The sequence below is a fragment of the Solenopsis invicta genome, chromosome 7, assembly GCF_016802725.1.
Source record: "Solenopsis invicta isolate M01_SB chromosome 7, UNIL_Sinv_3.0, whole genome shotgun sequence".
Lineage (NCBI taxonomy): Eukaryota > Metazoa > Arthropoda > Insecta > Hymenoptera > Formicidae > Solenopsis > Solenopsis invicta.
In genome coordinates, this window is record NC_052670.1 from 1,137,259 (window position 1) to 1,162,777 (window position 25,519).

At 42.8% G+C, this 25,519-nt stretch overlaps 2 protein-coding genes across 2 annotated transcripts; one reads left to right on the forward strand and one right to left on the reverse strand.

Moving 5' to 3' along the window:
* The first annotated feature begins 1,729 nt into the window (after nt 1-1,729).
* On the forward strand, nt 1,730-2,991 carry LOC105193556 (39S ribosomal protein L18, mitochondrial). Its single transcript, XM_011158059.3, has 3 exons — nt 1,730-2,112; nt 2,317-2,430; nt 2,515-2,991. The coding sequence occupies exons 1-3, from the start codon at nt 1,919-1,921 to the stop codon at nt 2,744-2,746; spliced, it is 540 nt and encodes a 179-aa protein (XP_011156361.1). The 5' UTR covers nt 1,730-1,918; the 3' UTR covers nt 2,747-2,991.
* Nucleotides 2,886-25,337, reverse strand: LOC105193557 (protein Wnt-5b-like). The gene is given in 9 exon segments (XM_011158060.3): nt 2,886-4,810; nt 4,952-5,119; nt 6,046-6,148; nt 6,314-6,425; nt 7,326-7,506; nt 7,598-7,700; nt 7,703-7,868; nt 12,453-12,583; nt 22,544-25,337. Coding segments are annotated over 8 exon segments (1,137 nt in total). The 5' UTR covers nt 12,569-12,583; nt 22,544-25,337; the 3' UTR covers nt 2,886-4,622.
* Between the last annotated feature and the right edge of the window lie 182 nt (nt 25,338-25,519).

Consider the following 25,519-nt stretch of genomic DNA (forward strand, 5'->3'; position numbering starts at 1 on the left):
CGACGATAATTTACGCGAACGCAATGAGGACGAGGCGTAAATACCGAATTATAAGAGCGAATACAAGTACAAATTGATTCACCGTTCGCCGCCAGTCGCTCCGTCTATCATCCAGCTCCGTTCAGCTTCGTTGCAGTCGTCGAACATTCGAGATCCAAAATCCTCCTCACGACGATCCTCCTCTTCTTCATTCACACTTGGCACGAACGCCCGACACTTCCCTTCATTTTCAATACTCCACGGCACTCTCGAAACATTCACTCGTGTCATAAACTCTCGTACGGGACGACGAGGATGCGAATTGAAATGCGTGCGCCGCGAGACGGGCCACGACCTTCTGCCGTGCTCCCTAACCGATCGACTGCTGGCAGTGCTGGCACCGGGCACGAGGCACGGCGTATTGCGTAGTTGCGTGACTCACGTGACCTGCGCGCCGCTGCGCTGCTCTACCGCCGCTACGCAGTGGCAGCACTGGCAGCAGTCGGTTGGTTAGGGAGGACGGTCGAAGATCGTGGTGCGTCGCGGCGCATTTCAACTCGTATCTGCTCGTATCCTCGTTGTCCCTGGTCGTCCCATACCATCCCATTTGACGCGAGCGAATGTTTCGAGAGTGCCGCGGAGTGTCGAAAGTGAAATGGTGTCGGGCCGTCGGGCGTTCGTGCCAATATCCGTCGCGTGGACTTGTGTCGGATACGATGCACGGAGCGAAGTCGTCTCGCGTTCGCATCGTCTCCGTTGCCTCGTATCTCGAGTTTCCGTCGTTTTTGATCCGCGCGTGAGTATCAGGAGTGTTTCCAGAGTGCCGAAAACGAAGGGTCGCGCGTTCGTGCCAAGTACGAATCAAAAGGAGGAGGATCGTCGCGACTGTCGCGAGGAGAATTTTGGATCTCGAATGTTCGACAGCTGCGGCCGAGACAGAGCTGGACGAAGGGATTAGCGGCGAACGGTGAGTCAATTTGTATCTGCTGTTTAATCGCCTCCACATTTCAGTACTCGCATTTCGTCCCCATTGCGTTTGTGTAAATTGTCGGTACAATGCGACGAGATGAATCAGTCGCGTGAAAGCCGTTAGGACGGGATGGGACAGGAACGATTTGAAATTCATGTATATACGCGTGCTTGGCGCTCTTTTCGCCAGGTGTGCCAACAGTCGAGCGGCGTGCTTTCCGATTTCATATTCATAGTTTGCAATTTTCTGTTTGAGAAAGTCACATCGAAGTTCAGCAGAATTTTCTCCATCCTTCATTTCTCTTCCATAGCAGTAAGAACAGATCAAAACTCTAAACGAGATTCTCAATGAAACAAAAGAGGAATGTGTTATAATTACGTCTGATTTAAAAAAAGAAGGAACTTGACATTGACGACCAGGCAAATGTTATAATAGAAACTGATGAAAGAATAGAAAATTTAGAATTGCAGCTTGAGAAGGCTAATATTACTAGACTTCTCAAGCCGCAATTCTAAATTTTCAATTTTTTCTTCAATTTTTGCTATAACTTCCATTAAATCACATTAGTAAGAGTTTTGCCAATGCGTAATTTATGAAAGATTATAGTTTAAAGGTCCCAATGTTCATTTTATATCACGTTTGTAAACTTACAATGCAATTAGTCGATACATTTATCGACACGTACTACATCCATTTAGAGCCTATGATTTTATCGGCAGTGCTGCAAAATGGATGTGCTACGTAGTTACAATTTCTAAAATGGAGGTGCTGGCGGTAGTGTACGGGGGATTTCTTCCGTCTCACCCTTCAGACTTCTCATTGAAGGCACCACGTACTACATAGTTCCTTCATCCGGAGGGCGATTTGTAAAAAGATTTAAAAGGAAATTAAAAGCATTGTTCAACAGCAACAATTGCGGAAACTCGAGTGATAAGATAACGTTAGTACGACAAGTTATTTAAAGTGACCATGTACTCGGCGAATGGACGCGCTGGTGTTACTCGCGCGTTTCACGTGTACCGGAGGCTGCACAGCAACGCAGAGTTGATCGAGACATGCACGGAGATCGTGAATCGAAATCCGCGAAACTTAGAGCGGCTCAGGATAGCGAGAAAACCCAGCGGTTACCATCTCGACAAGCCCGGGCGTTCGTACTGGCACAAGTAAGACTATCTTTGTTTCTAGACAGCATAGACCTAAAGACGGTCACACGAGATGTTCTAAAACTATGCGAATGTCTCAAGAACGTCCCGTAGATGTTCTTTGGACATCGCGTACTGAATTAGACATTCTAATCGCTGCGAATATGGATATTCTCTTTTTTTCTCCTAATGAAGTTGCAATGTCATGATTATGTCAATTTACAGATTATTCCTTGTTAAGAAAACGCGCTACATTGCCGCGGAAGTCCATCACTTTGAAAATGGACCAGTTGTTACAGCTTCCAGTGCAGAATGGGCGTTGAAGAAGCAGTTATATCGGTACAGACATTTAATTTTGATTACCTTTTACTGACCTTGTCTAATTTTTATTTTATTTTATTGACATAATATATAATATTTCAGGCCCACTGATAGTTCAGCGTATATTAATATAGGGCGAGTGTTGGCACAGCGTTGCCTAGAGGCTGGAATCTGTGAGATGGAAGTTGATACCGCGTTAACTGGAAACAAATGTGAATTGTTGATTAAAGAATTGGAGAAGAGTAATATTAGTCTGACTGAACTATCAGTATACAAGTATCCAAATTCTTGGGACAGGTATCGGCCGGAAAAGCCATGGGAGATCCACGAATAGTCTGCTTTGTCTCTATAGTAATGAGTGAATAGATTCTAAAGTGCAAAGTGAAGAACAAAGTATATGTGGTGCAGACAATGAGTGCGATATAGCTCTAACGTGTGTATCTCGGTCGAGACCAAATAAGGTAAAAGATTGATTGATATAAGATATTTTATTATCTTAGCATCTATCCACTGTGAAATGCCGAGTTTTGTACATTACAGTATCTAGGAGTAAAAATAAATAATTATACAGTTGTTAAATAAACGTCTAGTCTATTAGAGATGTAACGCTGTGACTTAAAAGCTATGTCGTTACCTAAGGCAAGTACATTTTATCAGACATGATCTTCAATGCAAATGGAATGTTATAAGTCTTATCGTAATGACTGTAATAGAAAATTTAAGTTAAGTTAGGTATATATGCATATACAGACTGATACAAAAATAATTCTGAGAATTGATAGATTTGTTCAGTAATTAGACATAAATATTAGTACATATACCAGTTTATGATGTATAAACTCCAGTTTATAAACCTGTACAATTATCAAAAATATTCCTGTATCATTCTGTATATGTAAATTAAAAAAATAATTTTGGACTTTTTTCAGCTTCTTAGAATCACTTTTTCCCCTCTTTCACTACGTTTGCATAATAACGATATATTCTATACTTGGATATATATATATAATACTTTTACAGATAATCTCTTTGAGAGAGCATCCCTCTTAAAATTCTTACGTATTTTTAAGTAATCCGCCAATGTTGCTCGCTTGTGCGCGCTATCTTACGGATTGCTAGATTAAATCGCTTGTTCTGAGCAAATAAATAGAAATGCAACGAACACTTTAAATAATTTACGTTACAGCTATTTTTTTCATATATTAAGTAATTATTACAGCTATATACACGGTGATTATTAATGAATGTCTCCACTTTTTACCATAGAAGCATGATTTACCAAAGGATACGTATTTCTAACATATTATTATATTAGAAATTACAATTGCGTACTTCTATGATAAAAAGTGGGGAGACTTATTAATAATCATCTTGTATAAAGAGTGATGCTATTACGGTATCAAAATAATTTATCGGTGCGTATGCGTGTCATGCGGAATAATTACCGATATATAAAGATAGATGTTTAAAAGATTTGCCACGTCTTGAGATGATTGCATTTTTTCGAAAAGGTTCAGAAAGATATAGCGATCTAAAAGATATCTTTGATACGATATCTTTTTAATATCTACAAGATCTCGTTTTCTGAATAAATAATTAATTTTTTTTTAATGTAGCGTTAAACAATACAAGAGACATATTGAGACATTAAATTATGTTTACAAAAAAATGGTTTAATTAGCATGTATATATGCAGACATTTATTTAACACGACTTAACGTGAACTTGGCATGAAAGACTGAATGCAATTTAAGTTCCGCTCGTCTCTGTTGAAAAAAATTGCGTCAATTTAGTGATCGTAAATCGTTTGCGAAGCACTTAATCCCTACGAACACACAATCGAACGTTTCTTGATTCGCTTAAGTTTTTTTTATAGGCCCCAAATAGTTTACGATAAGATAATTAATTTCTCTGATTAAATTTACCTCCACCTACGCTGAAAACCTATCGCAACAATATTGCATAAGAACATCCATACACACGTACCACACATACACGCACATTTGTGGAAGAGACAGACTTTAATAGAACTTATTTGATGAAATTTTAAATTAGAGAAAAGTATCGATTCAAAAATTCATTGACTGTAAAATATTAATGCCGCCGTTACCAGAATACAACATACTGTCAATTGTACGTATATATCTTCGACATTGCGAGTACAAGCCCGTAAAGAAATTGTGATAAAGAAAGACATAAATAGTAGCGCGCTATTTGCAAGTGTGTATATCGATACTCTTCACGCAGGTCTTACACTCGACGAAGCAACACCAGTGAAACTTGCATTCGCATTTCTGCTTGATGGTCGACTTCTGCGTGTTGTAGCCCCTACCGCAGCAAAGAAGATTACAGCCGTCCATGCCGGACGAGGTCCTATTGCATAATCTGCCCTGTGTGCCTGTTACAAAACCAATTTTTTATAGGGACGTCTTATAGGACTTTTTGGGAAATAAATCTTAAAAGTATCACTTTTCGCGACTTTTTCTAAATAAAAGTAATTGATAAAAGCATGTAATATGCTCGAGAGATGTGGAGCTACCTAATGACCCCAGGGTGTCATTCGGGAGACAGTAGTTTGGCGAGTCGTCTAAGTAGACCAGGTCGTTCGCAGTGGGCACGGAGAACCTAGGATCGCGCATCGACAAGCGACCGCGCCTATTAACCTTGACTTCGGTCGCACCGTCGTATTTGTCTAGTAGAAAATCTCCTGTAAATACAAAACGTTGCACTACTTTGTCTATATGGATTTCCCCCAAACGACACAAACATCTAGATGAACCGCATCTAAAAGACATCTTAAATTACCTTAATTAAGAATTAATAAATAACGTTGTTAATAAACCACTTTTTTGTGTTCTAGACTTCTTAGTCTAAAACACGAAATGGTGGCTTATTTTTGAAAATTTTGAACAAATTAGCTACACATTCTTTTTTTACACATTTACTTGTGGTACATTTTTTCAAATATTTACAACTTTTCGTATGGCTAAATTTATTAGTTTCTGTGTTATGTAAATTTAAAAACAAACACATTTTTTAAATTGGCTGATTTAACTTCTCAGAAACTACTGAAGCAATCGATTTTAACTTGCGCATAAAATACATACAACTGTTTATTACATGAATTATTAGGATAAATGAAAAATGTACAAGTAACAAGATTTTTACAAAATTGTTTGAATTTAAATGTATGAAAAAATAGTTAATTTATAGATGTCGCAATAATTCTAGGTCATGCGATAACACACGTATTTTACATACATATGCAATTTGAAGTCAAAGCTTCAATAATTTATGAAACTTATACCAGCCAACTTAGAAAATATATTTTTAAAGGTATGTAACATAAAAACTAATAAACATTTAGCCATACCAAAATTGGTAGATGTTTACTAAATATGTAGAAGTAGATGTGTGAAAACGTGGAAAAGTATATGGAGCAATTTTTAAAAAAAGTTCACAAATCTCATTTTAATGATATTTAGGATGGCATTAAATTTTTTTTAGATACTTTTGATGATAGCAGAAGCATCTAAAAAAATCCTAATAGATTAAAATGGTTTTAAAATTATCCTTTACAGCTTGCGTCGTTTGGGGTTGAGAAACATTAATTGTCTATCACATCAGACCTACCGATCTCGCGAAACGATGCGAGCTGTTGCCAGCAGGTGATCAAGCTGCAGCTTCCGGAAACGCCGTGACATTTGCACATTACCTTGGACCTTTTGATGACGGCCTGCGGGGGACGTATGGTCGGCGCGCATTAGTTTTGTTATCGCGCTTTTTGGTTCATCGAATTCGCGTTAAGTCGCGAGAAATCGATATTGCGCGTACATTTAACGCAACGCGACATTTAAAGAGACATTTCTCGCGCGTGAGCTAAGAAAAGAACGAACTTTACCCTGCGACCGGCCTCGTTATTGTGCAGGTTCATCAGGCTCCTGCCCTGCTCCCGGCTGCCTCGCTTGAAGCTGCGCTCCCGTTCCCGCACATCAACGAACGCCTGCGTGAACCTGAATGGATGATCGTTCGCATTAACTTCGATAATTAAGTACACTGAAAAAAAAAGTTTAGTAATAGCCATCAAATGTTAAGTGAAATAATGCCAATTAATGTAAGCAAAAATAATTTTACTTTTCTGAATATTCAGCAAATATAGTAATATTTATAAAACATTAGTAGCAAATACAGTAATGCTTGTAAAATATTCAATTTAGTAATTAGTAATGTTCATAAAATATTTAGAAAAATAAATTATTTTTGGTTATATTAACTCGGCATTATTTCACTCAACATTTGGTACCCATTATCAAACTTTTTCTTCAGTTCATCTTATCGTGATCTCCGATGATTAAGTGTCTCGTAAAAAAAATGAGGATAAATTATGTTTTAATGGTATAAATTACATTATGTAATACTATATAATAAAATATTACGTCAAACGTAATTATAAGCGGTGGCTGAAAGAGGCAGAATTTGTTTTTAGAAAAATGCCGCGATAATATATCCTCGACGTGACTGTTATTATTATCAAAATATATGACGACGGTAGTCGTTATCTAGGTACGCGCGACTCTTGCGGGCTTTTACGATCCCCCGATGGACCATCATTAATCAAATACCGAAGACCGGTTACACTGTGTTAATCAGATGTAGAGAGCTAGGAAAAATTATGGCGCGCAGAACACCGTCGCGCGTATCTTTTTCGCGCTGGCACAACATCTTATTACCGACGAAAACACGCCCCAAACCAGTTTCCCCGGCTTCGCCGTGACGTTCGTAAAAAAAAGGGGGGGAAGAGAGAAAGGAAAGAAAGGTAAGAGAAAAAGGCGAGTTCGCATCTATACTCGATCGAATCTGTAACTGTTATAGGACCGGAGCTTGCGCGATCCGCATGACGCGCTCGCACTTACTTGTAGCCGTATTCGAGATTATCCCCGCATCCGCCCCAGATCCAATCGCGCTTCAGGTCCTTGGGCCTGCTACTCATGGAACAGCCGCACGACGACAGCTGGCCGTCCCGGCAGGAACGGCTGATGGAGTAGACCACTCCGGCGGCGGTGATCGCGTGAACGAACGCGGTTTCCCTGCTCGCTGCGAAGCGGACAGCGTTTCGTTTCGATCAAAGGGATGAAAAAAATTATGTTTGTACCGTTTGGACGGTACGTCCGAGCATTAGCGTTACCTATTCTGAGTATCGGACCGAACACGGTCTCGTCGGGAACGGTGGAGCAGTTCCACCTTCTGTCCTTGAACTGATGCTGGCACTCCATGACGCTGTACTTGGCGTGGCGCCCTTGGCCACGCTGAACATGTGGTCCACGGATAGCTGGCAGAGCTTCCCCTGACCCTGGGACAGTCCCTTCAGGCCGACGCAGATCGTGGAGGCACTCGCGTCAAACGGCTCCATCGACTGCGCCGATTCCAGTTGCGGCAAGTGTCGCAGACCCAGGTTTCTATTAGGTACAGAGTAGCATAGTTAAAGACTCCTGCACTCTCAAACCTTACCGATTTACTGTGCTGTGCTTGTAATTGTGATCATCGGTGATTATTCACTGTCCTTCAGTGATTCCGTTTAAGAAGAGGGTTCTTTCATTTTGATCGGAATCAGTGTATTATTACTAAAAGCAATGCACGTATCATTGATTGATATAGTTATATAAGTACACCACTGAAATTAGACTGTTCAGTGTCTTTTGGCGAATAATGCACTGATTCCGATACAGAGTGTAAGTTGACTCCTGGAACCTTCATTTAGGAAGAACCTCTCACCGAGGTTTCGAGGGTTGTTTCGAGAACGCCGCGGCGGCCCCCCTTATAATAACTCGTGGAGATTTGTTACGCCGATTATATATAAATTCGGTGCGGGGCGGGGCGGGGCGAGTCCGTCCGCGTCCGTGGGCGCGGAGCGGCCCTCGGATTTCCTCCTTAATGGCGCATTTGTGAGTCAACCGAGCGAGATGATGGAACGGCACCGTCAGAGACAGAAGCCGGGGGCCGGCCGACGAGAGCCCCGACAATCTGAAATTCGAAACGGTGCGTCCGTCGTCCATCGCGAGCGAAGGTTCCGACAGCCGAGCTACGACGAGCCGCGTCTCCCTCCCGTTTACTCTTCGTGAGATCGTGAAAAATCCCCGGGAAATGGTCGGCGAAATTGCCGGCCGCGGTCGATTCGCCGACCATTATGAGTTTCGACCGCACGACGGGGAGATTTGAACGCTCGCAATTTCTACGCCAGTGACTCCGACAAACTACCTGTTAGCCGAACGCCCGATCTATTGATGGATGATGCAAGGGGAATTTCTGGATTTTATTGCAATAAGACTTTAATGTATCCTACAGTTTCATATATCATAAACAAAATGCAAATAATTAGAATGGTTACGACTCTACAGGTCGTGGATAACATGTTTAAATTTATAAAAAGTGGCACTCTATGTAACGTATATTGGACATGTTGGTATTTGCACGCAAAAGTTTTTTTTTTTTTTTTTAAGGAGCAAGTTTTCATGCTGTGCGATTTAAAAGAGTAAACTTTTGTAACTTTAATTATATCTCATAGTTTCAGGTCTCCGGACTTCTGTCTCCCGATCGCCTCCGTCCGGCCGCGACGTACGCAGAAAGTCGCGACAACCTGCACGGCGACTCGGTACAACCTGGACGACCTGCCTGAGCGTGACTCAGGTGAATACTCGTCGGGATTGTTGGCGACGTGATGCGACCGTTTGAGATGTATCAACGTGCGGAAAATTTCTACGGAGCAATGATCAGAAGGCTGTCGTGATTTCATCAGGTTATTAATACATTAATTCCACTCTTTTAAAAAAGTGAATAACTCTATAAGATCGGAGAGCGCTCTGATGAAAATAAAAATCGGAGCGTATGTTCAATGTAAAGGGAAAGTGATAGAAGCGTAAACGAAATTTTGAGAAAGCACTTCCTAGAAGTTTCGTTTACGCTTCTGTTGCTCTCCCCTTGCATTCAACTTACGCTCCGATTTTTATTTTTACCAAAACGGTCGGTATAACGAGAAAGTTAATAGTTGAAAAAAGAAAGTTTGCATTTTTTACATAAACAAAAAATATTTTTTAGTTTTCTAAAAAGTATCTTGAGATGTCTTGCATTTTTTTAAAAACTTCGAAAAGACAGCTTTTAACAATCTGAAAGGTACCTTACGCAACAATTTGAGATATTTGGAGATATCTTGAAGATATCTTTTAGAAATGTAAAAGACAACTTACGTGACGAATCTTAAAAATATTTTTTGAGATGTTTTTCAGATGTTTATAGATATCTTTTAGAAATGTAAGTTCTGCAAAGTTATCTTTAGCAAAATTTTTTCAGACGTTCTTCTAGAAGCGTATTGAAAATATATCTTTAATGAGATACCTTTGAAATGTCCACAAGACATTTTCTGGATAAATACAAGCTTTCTTTTTTTCGACTGTTAACTTGCTCGTCATTCACTGTTAAATAGTAAAGAATCAAATTTAAACCAATTAAAAATAAACGTTCGAAATGCCTAACAATCGATCATAGCTAGATCTTATTGTAAATCTTTATTTTGTATAATTTTATATATCTTTTCACGAAACTGCTCGATTGTTTACATTATGTTTTTCACACATTGGTTGAAGCTCTCTATTTAATGTGATTTAAACCAATTCCTTGAGTTAAATAACATTTTGTTATTTTAACTTCTTGTGTATCGAAATTATTATTTTAACACGAGATATGTAATTAAAAGATCAATCTTAATTAATTAACCCATTTCTGTGGTTAAATTGCTTAGTTTCATTGTTGTAGTTTAAATTGACGATATTAAATAGGGACAATGATGACCTATAAGAATGATTGCTCTTCCACTTTATCGTTTACATATATCGAGCTTGTCAATCATTTATTCAATAACTCGCTTGAAACATTGTACGATTGTAAGGATGGGAATTCACTAGCGAAAACAAATAACCACTTTTGCGGTGGAAAAAGGAATGTTGTTCTCGGGATGTTTCCTTGTCCGCCGCGGTATTGGAAAACAGAATTCCGATACTTCCTTCTCCATCAAGATCTATTCGAAGTATCACCGCGATCAAGAGAGAGAGAGAGAGAGAGAGAGAGTGAAAGAGAGAAAGAGGAGTCATAAAAGCCCGCGCGAGTGTCTAGGGAGTGTAATAGACGACATTAATATTCTGGAACACGTTCCGACGACGATATATCATCGGCTTTACACTCCCCTAAAACAATGGCGCGGACAAACCTCGCAAAGCGGTGAAGGGGGTACGCGGCAGAAAGAGCGATAATATTTCGACGGGGTACGGCCCACGCGTGAGCGTGCGGGCGCGGGGTATCGTCGCGTCACGTCGCGTCGTGGGCCGCGGACCCCGCAAAATAATGCCCCGTGTCTCTTAAGAGATTGCGGCTACATCCGCAGCGACGCGCGTTCGCGTATATACGGGGTGTCCCGAGACGATGGCGAGCCGCCGGAACGGAATGAGATTCTGTCGCCTGCGTATAAAACATCGCAGCCGAGTAATTAAGCAACGGGACGATTAATTAACGAGCGGCCAGGTAGAAATTACACGATAAGGGGAGCTGAATTAATGCGCACACGTCGGAAACGCGATGATGATTACTGGCTTACTGACTTTTGCTCCGTCGTGCACAGATCAGCCGTATACGCCCGGAGAGCGTGCGGTCGGAAAGTCAGGGGAGCAGCGGTCCAAGGGAGACTCACGAGCGTACATTCCGACGAAAAAAAACCGGGGCGGTTGGACGAGAGGATTTCCTTGCGAGAGATAGGGTACGAGAGGTAAATTCGGCGCGAAGGAGGTTTGGGGCGATCCGGACGGCGCACAAAGGAGCGCGGGCGTCCGGGACCATTCGGTGATTGGTCATGCTCACGCGGGGTAGAACACAGGGGCCGGAATGGCAATTCAGAGATTAGACACACTCCCGGCGAACGGGGCGAGGTATACGAGCGACGACGCGACGACGACGTGGGGAACGAGCTTTCGTTCGCGGTGAAAGAGAGAAAGAGAGAGAAAGAGCGAGAGGTTTTCGGGGGCACGAAAAGATACCTCGCTCGGATTCCCACGATGCCCGTAGGCACAAAGGCCCATAAATCTGGAATCGCGTGAAGAATCGTGTCGATTCGTTTCTTCGCGACGACTTGTCGGCTTAATCGCGCGCTGAACGATCGTCACCTCGCAATCAATCGTTTGCCTAACAGCGCAAGATATCATATGAATATTCTAGAATATTTATAGTATCGTACGATACATATTCGTGCGATATCATATGATATTCGTATGATATCGTGTACTGTTGTGGTTTCGACCGAGGAAATCGCGGATATGGAAATCGCGGATATGGATTAGTGTTTTCGCATAATGGAAGTATAATTCATCGATTCGAGGCGATAACGCAATTGCCTGTGAATAAGGGAGAGCTTTTCGATTCATTTACAAGTCCCGGTGGGAACGAGTTCGGTGGGAACGAGTTCGCTCGACACACCGAGCCTCGCAATCTCCTCTTTAACGAGGAATGTAAAGTAGCAGAAATTACTTTCGAGATAAACTGCTCGCTCGGCTGTTCGGTGAATTAATTTGCCTGTAAATTTATTTATTCGCTCGCTTCTCGATATTTCGCGTCCGTGTACAATAGAATTCCAATTATCCGAGTTGATATCGGGGAGACTACGGCGGCCGGATCATCGAAAATTCAATGAAACGACGTTCGAATAATGGAGCTACCACCGTAGAAGAACGGCACCCCACCGGCGGCGGGGCATCGCGTCGCGTCGGTTCATCCTTCGATCGGCGATATGTAGGGCACCCCTGTCCTTCGACGTCGGCTTATTTTAAGAGTCGCGCGAGCCTAATGAAAAAAAAAAATAATCGCGTCCCGTCTATAGTTATTTATAAATACGCGCGTGAGATGAGAAACCGGTTGACACCTCTTCGATCTCTCGATCGAAAGGAAAAGAAAAAGAAAGGAAAAATCATCGGCATCGCGCCGAAAATATAGCAAGAGATACTCACATCCAGGTCCCCGGTACCGTCGTGGTGGCGGCTGCGGCTGCGGCGACGGCGGCGGCGGCGACGGCAACCATCAGCGATCGCAGGATCACGAGTGCACCATTGCCACGCATCGTCATCCTTCTCCTTTACCCCTGCAAGCATCGGGAGGAAATCAGCAATTTCGTATTACAAGTATTCGCGCGATGAGCGACCGGAGGCACCGCGCGCATTAATCGCTTCATTGGGGAGACCGCCGGCGTCGTAAATCGTACCTACAGCCGAACGAAAAAGGAGCGGTAACCGGCGGCACGGTGAAATCAAGGTTAGATCGATGCATCACACGGTCGCCCGCGGAAAAATCGAGTCTCAATTAAGTGCCGCAGCAGCGGGCTTTCAACGCTCGCGAAACCTGGAAATCGGGGAAACCAGGGTACGGCGATTCGTGCCGCACGTTTCAAAGCTAGCGAAATAAAAAAAGTTGACCCGAGAATAGTTCTACCTAGATTTTTGGTGTAAAATGTTCTATAATTTATTTGAGATTATTACGTACATAGATTTACACTCAATGTTTTTTTTTTAAGTATAAGAGGAACAATCACAAGATAGATAAATATAAATTCTCGATCAGCAACGACAATTATTGTACTGGAGTTTATTTTTTCGCCGCTGGGACGTAAGAAACAAATAATCACTTCCGTTAAGATTATTAATAATTCATATGATAATAACTTGACACTCTTTACACACGATGTCTTCAGGAACCTTCTTTGCACACGACTGGGTCATTCGCGTCTGAGCTAATTTTCATTGCTTTCACAAGCATAAAAGAACAGCATTTAACCTCTTTAGCATTTTAACCTCTCTAGAAAGTATTGTATGGTTATTAATTTTTAAAGTTGTATTAAAATGTAACTAATAATAGCTAGCCAACAGAATCAGAGAACTGCACATTTTAATGTCTCGAGGAAAAATATTTTCTTTCATATCTTAAAGTTGACATTCCAAAGTACAAAAAAAAAAAAAATAGTACAAGTGTTGACTGTTCAAGAAGCTGAATTATTTGTTAGTAAAATATATTTTAATATATGCACGCGTATATAAATTGTAGATATATTACATTTATACTTTAAACAATGCAGTTTTTTATTAATGTAGGGTTACGAAAACATAAAACTATTACAAGTATTACATTTTTAAATATTATTTGTAATGGCAATTCTTCTTGATTTTAGTTTAAAATTATTGCTTAAATTTTAATTTCTTTCCAATTTCCAATTTCGTGAAATCCATTCAATATAAACGTGATACAGTTGAAAATAAAACAAAAATTATAAGTATAAAATAATTATTCTATACACGATAAGGTTATTTGTGACCCAAGGCAGTTTTTCAAAACATGGAGAAAGGATCATGTTCTGGATAAAGAACATGCACGAACGAGACCAGCAACGCACCAGACCTGTTCTCTGGATGCCAAACTTTTTTTTAGTGAAAGGATAGATATTCGGCCATGTGTTAGTAGTAAGTATTTCAAAGAACAGAAATACGCTGGCTCATTCGTGTGTACAGAGTGTTAATTAAGAATTTGATAATTTGATAAAATACAATAAAACATGATCACAATTCTTTCTTTTCTCCAAACCGGAAGAGTATTATTCACTGAAAGAGAGTTTAATGCTAAACTTATAACTATATGTCAATCAGTGATAAATTTACTGACTCCGATTAGTGAGAGCACCATCCTTCTCCCTCCTCTTAATTGGAATATTTAAATGACAGTGAATAGTCACAGTTATAAGTATTGCAAATCAGTGAGATTTCATTAATTCAGAGATCGTTTGAGAATATTATAAACTATATGGAGAGACTGCAGGTATCTACCGCGTACTATAGCTTTTGAGACTCGAAGCGTAGCAAGGCAATCATAAATAATCTTTATCTGCAGCCAGATTAATTACTATTTATTCATTAAAGATACATTTCATTATTTAGATAAGGAATAAGAATAATTCGCGGACGCGTTTGATCCTACCCAGACTTAAAATGTATACGAAGATATCGCGACGAGAACAAAGCTTCTCTCTCACTTTCACACGACGATCGTGCGGTTCTTCTGAGCCCTCCTCGAGATAAAGCGCGTGTTCAGCCGAAGACGCGACAACGTGACGCGGGACCAGCCGATAGACTGTGCGAATCGTAACTTAATATCCGCCCGCTGATATCAACAGTTTGCGAAACGTGAGAGCGACGTACGTACGAGTACGAGCGAGTACATCGCGAGCGTACGATGAGGGTCGCGCGAAGCGCGCAAGGTGTAACGTCGAGGCGACGCGCGGCGCGGCGCGACGATGTGTTACCATATAACCGTCCCGGGAACTTGTCCCTTCGTCCCGAGGTCAGCCTGTCGCGTCGCGCGGCGACGAAGCTGGTTCCGCGCGCTACCCACGGGGTGTACGTACCACACAGTGACGTAGCCGAAACGCGCGCGAGCCCGCGTAGCCGCCGAGCTGCTGAGCCCGTCCGCTCTTTCGTCAACGTCGAGTACCATCTTACGACGGCATTATGTAAATAAACGCCGAGTGAGCCCTTTAAGGTAACGGCTAACGACGTGGCGAGGTAGCAAAACGGCGAGCGGCTGAGGTTTCGTCACTCCGATCTAATCATTAGTTCAACAAGTGTCCCCAAACGTTTTGAGATCTCCAATTCGAAGATTCCTCTCCGCGGCACGTGTTTGTTTCTGCGCGGAATTCCGTACGCGGCGGGAAGAGAGGAGAGGAGAGGAGAGGAGAGGAGAAGAGAGAGACGGTAGCTCCTTTACCGCTTAGCTTTCGCGAACCGCTAGCTCTCACCATAAGCGCGGTGGCTGTAATACATCCCTGCCGCGGAAACTGGTATATACACACTTATGTACGCAGGTGTACACACGCTCTCGTGCATCGCTTATATACAGGCACATCGCGCCGTGTCTATCTAGCCCACGCGATCGGCCCGGCGATATTAGCCGGCGCATAAAACGCATTTGCGATCACGGCGGGAATGTAAACGGCACGACCACTTCGGCGTTCCCCCCGCCGTGGACCAGCCGCGGATTATCATCGGTAAAGTATCTCGCACCGCTGCCGCTGCCGCCGCTGCCTCCGATTGGCTCGCGGCTGAACAAGACATGACCGGGCGATATGGGATGCAATAAGCGCCGCTGCGTCTGCTACGGAATGAGCCAATTGCCAATTCCGTATGGGCATAGTTGTAATGAGTAGCGAAGGAAGGAGAGAAAAGGAGGAGAGAGCGAGAGAATCTCAAATCTAATATTAGGTGCACGTGCATAACGACGCACTTTACCCAGCTACGCGGGTAGTTGCGCGCTGCTTGCATAATCTCCATGACAGAGACCGGTAATGCTCTAGCTGCCGAATCGTAAAACGTGATCGTAACGCGAGGCCGATTAAAATGTTCGGATTCGTAGCGCGCCAAGTGATTTATTTTCGAATCGTTGTTAACGCGACCGATCGATCCTTCGCGAGAAATTGACAAAAAAAAGTCATAAAAATACTTCAAAATCCTTAGAACGATATATAAGTATACATTTTGACTTAAATTAGTCATCTTCAGCCTAATAGATCAAATTATCCTTAGCAGCTCAAAATATAGTATGGATATTCTAAATATTAAGCGAATATTCGTACAATATATCATGATATCATACGTATATCTGTGTGATATCGCGATATTCGTTCAATATCATATGCCGTTAGGGATAGTTAATGTGAATACAATGATAGAAATATAATAATATTCGAAAATTGCAAGTGTTAAACACGTGTCACAACAGTATAAACGGTACGTTGATTTTTAGAATATTGTTCGTCGTTGCTCCATAAATCCGTCCCATATTGATCAATTCCGAATTTAAAATCAAAGACTGTCCATTTTTCGTTTAAAAGCGAGAACATTATAAGAGATGTCAAAAGATTTTCCATATATTTTATGACTATATATACGTCTACTGTCATAATATAAAACAACGGAAGGTTACAAAATTCGGACTAGAAAATTCCGTTTTTTTTTCCCCACTTCTCTTGTCTATCTCGAATTTCCGGATTATAAATAACATGATATCGCTTTAATCACGTTTAAGGTGAGTTTAATGAATTGCTTATGCTCACTTTATTGCGCGCTCTTGGCCTGTCGTATAATTAACTTTATCTTAACGTTTTCCCAATAGCGAATTAATTTATCCGTGATGATGATGGAGCGGATAAAATGTCGATTCCCGCGTTGCGGATCGCGCGGCCTCGCGAGCGCAGTCGCTGGGAAATCGCAGGAGGAAAAAGGAGAGAACAAAATTCGCTTCGTGTCGCGTTGAAGGATCTCGGGGACATGGAGGTGAATTAGAGTCGTCGATACAGGTAGGCCGTTAATTGTATATTCAGCAGATAAGGTAACGCGCGCAAAAGACAGAGAGAGAGAACGTTCGAGGGCCCGAGACGCGTCAAACTGTTCTTTTCCCTTCCCCCGCCTCCTTGTCTTCCCACGAAGGGGGGCAATAGGCTCTAGATTTTCACGGAGCGCGCCAAGACGACGACTCGAGTCCTCTTAACGAAGCTGGAAGCTAAGGACGCAAAGTGTACACACACTCGAGGTGCACATACGCGGAGGAAAACGAGAGCCTACCGGGACTGAGAGCCTACCGGCCGAGAGGGAGGGTGAAGAGGAGGATGCAGAAGAGGCCCCGCGAACGGCAGGAACGAGAGAAAGAAGCGAGAGACGAAGGATGGTGGAAGGCCGGAGGAGAGACTGGGAGATCGGGGACCTAGACGAGGAGGAGCACGGGGTGCACGCGAGTACAGTGAGACCGGTCGACGATTGTCAATACAGCCTGCACAAGGATACGACTCGCTAGAACAATTCAATAGAAGGAAAAACCAGTCGACTGCGGAAACACGCGCGAGCTCCGTTCGATGGAAAAGATCGTTTTTGCCTTTTAGGAGTGTACGATGTATGGAAGACTTTGCATAATCCGAGGACCTATATAACACAGCCTCTACGCGAGCGCGTGTTGTTTCGCAGAAATCGTGGAAATACAGAATGTTTTAAAATAGATAAATAATTAAAGTAGATTTAAAAAAATAAACCTTGTCAATCGGTTCGTTATCAAGCTGATCAATGGACGTTATCAACCTGATGATACACATCGATAATTTCTTTTGAAGGAAGAAATGGCACTATGTCAAGCGCTCGATGAAAAGGGGGAGGAAAAAAAAGCATTCGAGAACACAGACACACTATTTGGTAAAACCGATCGAACGGGCGAAAGCGACCGAGGCGAGTGGAGAGTGGTACTCGGAAAGATTGCAACGACGCTGAAGAGTAATTACGTACATCAAGAGGGAGAGAGCCCCTTTTTACAGACACGTGAAAGGAACACAAAAGGCCCTCGTCGGACATTGTAATCGTTGATTACGCTCACTGTACATGCGTAGGTATCCGGCACTCCATCCAATCGTAACTCATAACTTTTACGACGCTTTCGTGAAGGTACCTTATTAACATTCAGCCGCACTAATTTATCCTCGGGAGAACTGACTTTTAATTGGGAGGTATCGGCGTAACGACGTCGTACCTTCTCGTTTTGAATCGTAACGCACGTGACTATAAACAATACGGGAACTCATGGATTTTCTGACGAATCGGGTTTATGCGTGTGCGACACTCTGGCACGTTAACCCTTTCAACTCCGAATTAGTTTTATTTGAAAAAAAAAATTAATTTTTTCTCTATTTATTATTGTTCCTAATAATATAGAGATGCTATCTGATATTTTCGTAATTTTCCTATTAACGATTTTGGAGAAATTAAAATGTTGTTTAAGTATTAATTAGTTTGACACCTGGATAGATCTGAAGATTAATTGTTGTCTCAGAGCAACCGCGGGTGCGAAAGGGTTAATATTAGTGTTCGATAATAATAAACCGAAATATGATCGTGGAAGATCAGCTGGGAGGATTTACTTTGATCAATAATTTTTCCGGACATTTTCTTATTTTTTTTATTTCAAGATTTTTTGGGGAACGTTGTCTCATTTCTACTGTTTCGGGATTAGGACGTTGTCACGTTTCTTAAATTTCTGGATATTTTTTTCATTGCTGACCATCTCGGAAAATGTTTCGGAAGCGGCGCAGTGAAAAGTCGGAAATGGCCTTCGCGAGAGATTGTCGACGGCGAGTCCTTCCTTTTCCCTCGTCGCACGATCGAGGGTCGGTCCAGGGACAATCGCGATCCGATCCGATCTAAGGTAATGGAGTACACGGCCTCGTTGTCGATCATCGTCGTATTACGAAGTCCGGATCGCGAGCCGGATCGTTATACTCGCGTCGCGCCGCGCCGCGCCGCGTCTCTAAACGTTCTTCGAAATGATTCTCCGGTGATTACCCCTCCGGGGCCAGTTCAATGTCAGTTCATCGTACGGCTCCGTCGGGCTCTCCCACACGCGAGACAGCGCATAATAGTCGATGATGCGTCGTCGCGCGAAATATCTTACGCTGCGAATATTTCCGCGGCGCGGCGCGGCTAATGGCGGCGCGATCGTAAAACGCGACAGTTTTAAAACGCGCTTTTCACCTCGTTTAAAAGGCATCGTCGCGAACGCGGAACGGCGGCGAGCGACATTGCGACGTGATATTATTCACCCGATAACGACCGCCGTCATTAAACACAACAGTCTTCAAACTCCTGGCGAGAAATTCCTCCTCTTCTCGCGTCGCGCGATCGTACTAGTTTCCCGATTGTCCGGGCTATCTTTACGGCAGTTTTACGGCGAAAAAGATCGGGTGCGAGAAGAAGAATTCAATATGAAAATATTTTTCTAAGAATCATCTGACAATGAGACAAAATCCGATCGTGTCGGTTTTCGTCCGTAATGCTCGTCAGTGCCACAAAATTCGAAATATATTAGGGATAACTGTTTTAATGTCATTGGATTGGATTTCTTGGACACTCAGAAAAATGGCTTTGCGAGTACAGCCACAATTTTTTGACTGCCAAAAATTAACTAAAATACTTGGATAAATGATAAGCAAATATTGTGATATCGCATATGTTTGATACCAATCCAAATAACAGACAGAATTTATATCTAAATTGTTAATAAAATTTAGAAAGAAAATTCTTCTATGGCGCCTATTCATGTTAAAGCAAATCATATTTGTTAAAATTTGATTGTATAATTGGCAGCGAGGCTTAATTTTCTGGAAGAATTGCTAAAATGTTGCTGCTTTAAATCCTATCAAACAACATTTTAACAGGTACAAAAAAGAACAATAAATTTTTGTGACACCTAGTGAATAAAACATTTTTTTGAATGTTACATTATTTGAAAATTGGGTAGATTATTCACTCACGAAATCAGCCAAGCACCCATCATTGAAATCAGTGTGAAATCAAGTTGTAAACAGAAATCCAGTTGAAATCGCTTCAACATCAAATCTTTAAGAAATCAAATTCAAGTCCCGTAATCGAACGCGAAATCACTTGAAATCACACGAAAACGTTCGAGATTGTTTCAACTTAATAAAAAATCGAAATCACTTTGAAATCACATGAAATTGCAAGAAATCGTAAATCGATCAAGCACCCTGTGAATGAGTAACCCCTTGATTCTACCAATCTGTTCAAAAACGGATGAATCTTGTGGGAAATACCGAATGATAGTAAAGTTAGTTTATTCAAACTAGTTATAAAATCTCGAGTTCTATTATAATAACTAGGAATTCTGCTTGATTTCACCACAACGCAAACAATCATATATATATCTTGTTGATATAATGAAATCATTTTTCTCGGTATATCGAACATATCCATCGTGGAAAATTGTTCTCCGTGAGAAACGATTTCCACAGTCTACGGGAGTGAGATCAATGACGCTTCCCGGAGCGTGCCTATTGTTCGTGACGGTCGCAAAGTGGAGCAAAGTCGAGGCATAACGGAATGGTCATTTGCGAGATGAACTTTAAGCGAATTGCGGCTAGCCGTTAAAAGAGGGGGCGGGGGGAGGGGGAGGAGGGGACAGACTCGCCTATTAATTCGCCGAGACATCGGTAAATCATTGCCGGTCCAGCGGCTATCAGGCGGAAATTCTCGACTCGGTTCGGTTCGTATCTCGAGTCGATTCCACGCGTCGTTTACGATATCTCTTTCCGCGGCCGATCTTTCCGCGGCCGATATCTCCTCGAGAATCTAGCAATCTTTGTCTGCCAGAGGCACGACTTTTTTTCTACGTCAATTGCGTTCCAGATGAAATCAAACGAAGGAGCTTTGCATTGGGAGCGGACAGGAGATTCGGTTTTGAGCGAGAAAGTTCCGGCAAACGCGCGTTCGGAAAATGTTTCCTAGAAAGTTACGATTTATATTCATTGCGCCGGCACGAACGTTACGAGAATACACGCTGGAATGTTGAAGAGTCAATCTTTTTTTTTTTCCTTTCCACCGCATACGCGCCGCGTTGTTCGTCCTTTTGGAGCACGCGGGCTCGAATCGGCACGGGCCGCGATTTCAAAGCACCCGAAACAGACAGACGCCGCGAACGCCGATCCGAATGCAGATGCGTCCGCGCGGATTGCATTATTTAAAATTTAGAATCACGCTCGCGAACAATGACTGGAAAGTGAAAGGATTGGGCGTTCTTAAAGTCCCGACCATCTCCACGACGCGAGCGAGCGATCGCGCCGATGAAAGCTTATCTCGCCGGCCCTCTTTGTTGAGTATCAGACCGCCACCGTACACCGTCATCGCGTATACTATATCGACCGCCCGCTAACGAGATCCTGTTACGACGGTTGACAGTTGTCTGAACGCGTGTTTCGATCCGCGAGGCTGCGATTCGTTCGCGCATTCGTACACGCATTTTTGTTTTTTTGTTTTTTTCGACGGGAGATTTTATGTTAATTTTATTAGGGAGAATCATTACAATCTTTATTACGAAGGGACCAAGTCGTTAACGACAATGACGAACGATAAAAAGATAAGATAAGAATGGCTCGCAAACGCGTTTTCCGAATCGCTTAAGGATGTATAGAACATTTCTCGAAACATTAAGAAAATTATGAAAAGATTATAATTGTATTGCATTTGAAAGCAGCAAAAAAATTTTGCGTCGATTTTCCATCTAGATAAAAAGTTATTTCAATAAGAAGTAGACATATGCTCTGATGAAAATATAATTAATAATGAAATTTTTGTTTAGGTAGTTAAAATATTCAAGATGATTTATATTTTATTGTGATGTAAAGATCAGTTCTGTAAAATAAAATTTCTTTATTTACAAAGTAATTAAACAGACAATCGCAATAAAACTTTGTACGAGTCATCTTGAATATTTAAGGTACTTGCACAAAAACATTGAGACATTTTTCTTAATATTGCTTAAAAAATAATTTAATTTTTCATAGCAATTAAAGTAATTGTATAAACTATAAAAATATAATTTTATTCACATAACTTCTTTCGTATAGTTTTTACAGTTTATTTGAAAAATGTTAATACCAAACACATTTCCGAATTTTATTTACTTTGCAGGGACATACGTCCGATACATCCTTAATTGTATTCTAATTATGTCTATTAGCGACTGACATTTAGATGCTTAAAAGTCTTGCGTCTATTCTAACGCAGATTAACTTTGATCTCGGTTTAACTTGCTCCTTTATCTTTTTTCTAATTCTTAGAACTGAAAAACGACAAAGAGTGACTTAAATTGAGATCAAAGTTAATCTGCATCGATGAACATGGACGTTATTCTTTTATCGCGTGAGGAATTTGCACGATGCTTTCTGAACATAAAAATTTTGAAGTTTGTTACAATCTGGGTAGTCGGTTGTTCGTGTAATGTCTGAGCGTACAAAAAAAAAGAATGACACGTACAATACGAAAAGTTATTAGAAATCTGTGTATTTTATAATTAGATTTCGTAATTAGACGCTTTTATGTTCCGTCACTGAAAGATTTATTATGTTGAGAATGATAATCGTGCGCTGTTTATCACGACGAGCTGTCCATAATACTAAAAGCTCGCCGGGGTGACCCACGGCGAGTTGCCGTTTAATTGAATAATTACTCACCGGGACGGAGCAAGCCGCAGTCGTTAAGTACGAGAGATAATTGCGCCCCGGCTCGACTCGTCGGAATAATCCCGTATCGCTCGCTCGTCCTTCCGCGATAACACCGATCGCCGGAGTGCGAATCGATCTTGCCTTCTTCTCCTTATCGGGTATCCCCGCGACGGGCCCTTGTCCTTTGAATCGCGAACGGTCCTCCGGATGGAAAGGTTCCTCTCCTTCTACGCGCGACTACACGACTCCACACCGTTTCACGTCTCATTTTGCGGTCCGTAACATCCACCGGCTCGCATAATTAGTTCAGTACCCGGTCTCTCGGCTTGCACGGAGAAGATCGGGCAGCCTGTTGCGATCGCGAGGGCTTATACTGCGCTTGGCGATTTTTCTCCGGCGCGGTACGGCACAGTGTAGCGTCGTAGCGCGGCACGGCGCGTGACGCGGCGCGGTGCGGAGAAGGCGCTGGAAGAGCGAGATTTCTTCTCGGAGCGAAACCTGATCGCCTGTGCGAGCTGCTGCTGCTGCTGCTGCTGCTGCTGCTGCGCTGGCGCGCGAGCGCGCGATTGCGATCTTGACGGAATAATTTCCGCCGAACTCTTTCGCCGCGCGCGCGCGCGCGCGAGCCCGGTAAACGAGTCGCGGTCGGACCGTTCGGCGCGACTGGTCACGAGATCCCGGCTCTTGATCCTCGCTCTCCGCGAGGATAGCGAGCCCGAGACGCGTCGATCGCGCCCCCGATCTTTAACGCGTCGCGTTAATTGCCGCTTCGACGATCCCGACGTCGTACGCCTATATCTCGACTATGTTCCGCCCGGATGCGCCCGCGGACGCACGCTGTTTCTGTTCCACTGGAGAACCTGTCGTCCGATCGAACGTCCGAGATAAAAGCGAGCTACCGAGCTGCATCATTCGACGATCCGTCGAGCCTTCGTTCTTTTATGTCGCGTAAAGATCCTTGTAGCCTTCTTCAGGAGCGTTGAAAAACGATCGCGTCACCACATCATCATCTTCTTCTTCAACGAGATTCTCCGCTCCAACTTAAAGTCCGTTAGATCTCTACCCTGGACTCCCAAGATTGGCGCATCATCATCTCTTCTCTCTTCGGGGAACCAACCCGATTAAGTGCGATCCGTCCGGATGAACGAGTCTGGTCCCCGGTGGAATGGAACTCCCGGAAGATGAAAGAAAAAAAGAAATGAAACAGAGTCCAGGCGGCACCTTTCACCGAAGGGGGCACACTTCCCCGAGTCTCGTCCTGCGCGGCTGAAGAAGAAGAAGAACGACGTTCCTCTCGGAGGAGAACGGGGCGACTCGGTGACTCTCCCTCGACGGGGGACGCGGAAGTGACCTCGTTGGAGAACGGTTGCTCCTCCTCGTGGTATTGTCGAAGGGCACTGGGAACGCTGCGAAACCGACCGGCGCGGCGTGTTGGTACAGAATGATCGCGGTAGGGTCCACGGGAGCCTACGGTCCCTCTCTTTTCGCTCTCCCTCCCGATCCATCCCTCTCTCTCTCTCTCTCTCTCTTTCTCTCCCTCCGATCGTCGCGTACCCCCCTTCTCTGTCTCTTCGACCAGCGCTTTTCTCTCTCTCTCTCTCTCTTTCTCCCTTACCCTCGATCTCGTTCTCATTCTCCTCTCTCTCTCTTTCTCTTTCTCTCCCTTTCCATCTTACCATAGGCCCGCGGCTCTTTCTGCCGGAGAGGGAACCCCTCGATGGTCGCACGAAACCCGCCGGCTGCTTCTCTCCCCTGCTGCTTTTCTGCCTTTCCGTTCGTCTCTCTTTCGCCACTTCGCTCGCGCATTTTCTCACTCCGTCTTTCTCTCTTTGCCTTTCTCGTTTCTTCTCTCCTCCCTTTGCCGCGCGCGCGGTGGCTGGTTCATTGGTTTCATCGGTGCACCGGCCCGGGCTCTCCGTATTCTTTTCTCTAATTATACCGTTACGTGCAATCGCCCGTGTCAATTAGCAGCTCCTTTCTTTCGTTTCTCCTCTCTGCGCGCTTCTTTTTTTTTCTTCTCTCTCGCCACTCTAGCTGCGGAGACCCGACCGACGTGGCGTGCAACCCCTTCGAAGGGATCGCTGCGAGAGGGCGGGCGAGGAAGCAGGGCGAGGGGTAGCGGCGCGCGGCGCGCGCGATCGGACCCGCCAATTAATCCTCCGTATTCTTCGAGAGCCGCTTGTGTAACGAGACCGCCACTCGGGCAGCGATCCCCGAAAATCCTCGACGTTTCTTTCGAGGCGTGATCGAGATTAATGTGTCAAGCAAATGTATAATCGAATCTTTAACGTAGCTTACATAAATTCGAAACACAAGATTCAACAAAGATATTTAACATGTTTAATCTATATTTAATATCAATTATGCAAACATAAGTTTAGAAAAACAAATTTTCTTAAACAAAGCTTTGAAAATAATATTAATGTATAGTGAAAAATTTTCTTCTTTTTTCTGAATCAAAACCCGAGAATCGGTGAAATCCAGAAATATCATATAAGATTTTTCTCTCAAAATTTTTCGGAAACGTAGGATACAATCGGAATTTTATCCTTCATCTGAGAATCTTGTTTCTTTACTTGTAAAAAAGAGCTTAGAATCTTCGAAGACTTAGCCTCATTCATCTTTTTTCATTCACCTTTTCTTTTTCTTTGACGGATGTTCGACGATCCGACCTGCTTAGAATAAAAATATCACTTACCAATATTATAATCATAATGTAGAAAGTACAACATTATGATAAAAATTAGCAAATTCACCAATAGAATAACTGAAAATTTGCCCCAGTAAATCTAGTCTGCGCTTCAGCGCGAATAATGTACGATTAAAAAATTTTAATTAGTGTTAGTAACTATAGTCTATATTTTATTATTTGTAAATTACACAACATATAAAATTGATAATAAATCGAAATTAAAATTCTTCAATTTTTATATTTGGAACAAATCTTCAGTTGGTTCATAAACAAAGGTGCATCCACAGAAATAC

What these genes read in the sequence shown, in the direction of transcription:
- LOC105193556 (XM_011158059.3), top strand. Translation starts at nt 1,919, where the DNA reads ATGTACTCGGCGAATGGACGCGCTGGTGTTACTCGCGCGTTTCACGTG. An exon ending in GGGCGTTCGTACTGGCACAA is followed by an intron (nt 2,113 to 2,316) that starts GTAAGACTATCT and finishes GTCAATTTACAG; the next exon opens with ATTATTCCTTGTTAAGAAAA. An exon ending in TTGAAGAAGCAGTTATATCG is followed by an intron (nt 2,431 to 2,514) that starts GTACAGACATTT and finishes ATAATATTTCAG; the next exon opens with GCCCACTGATAGTTCAGCGT.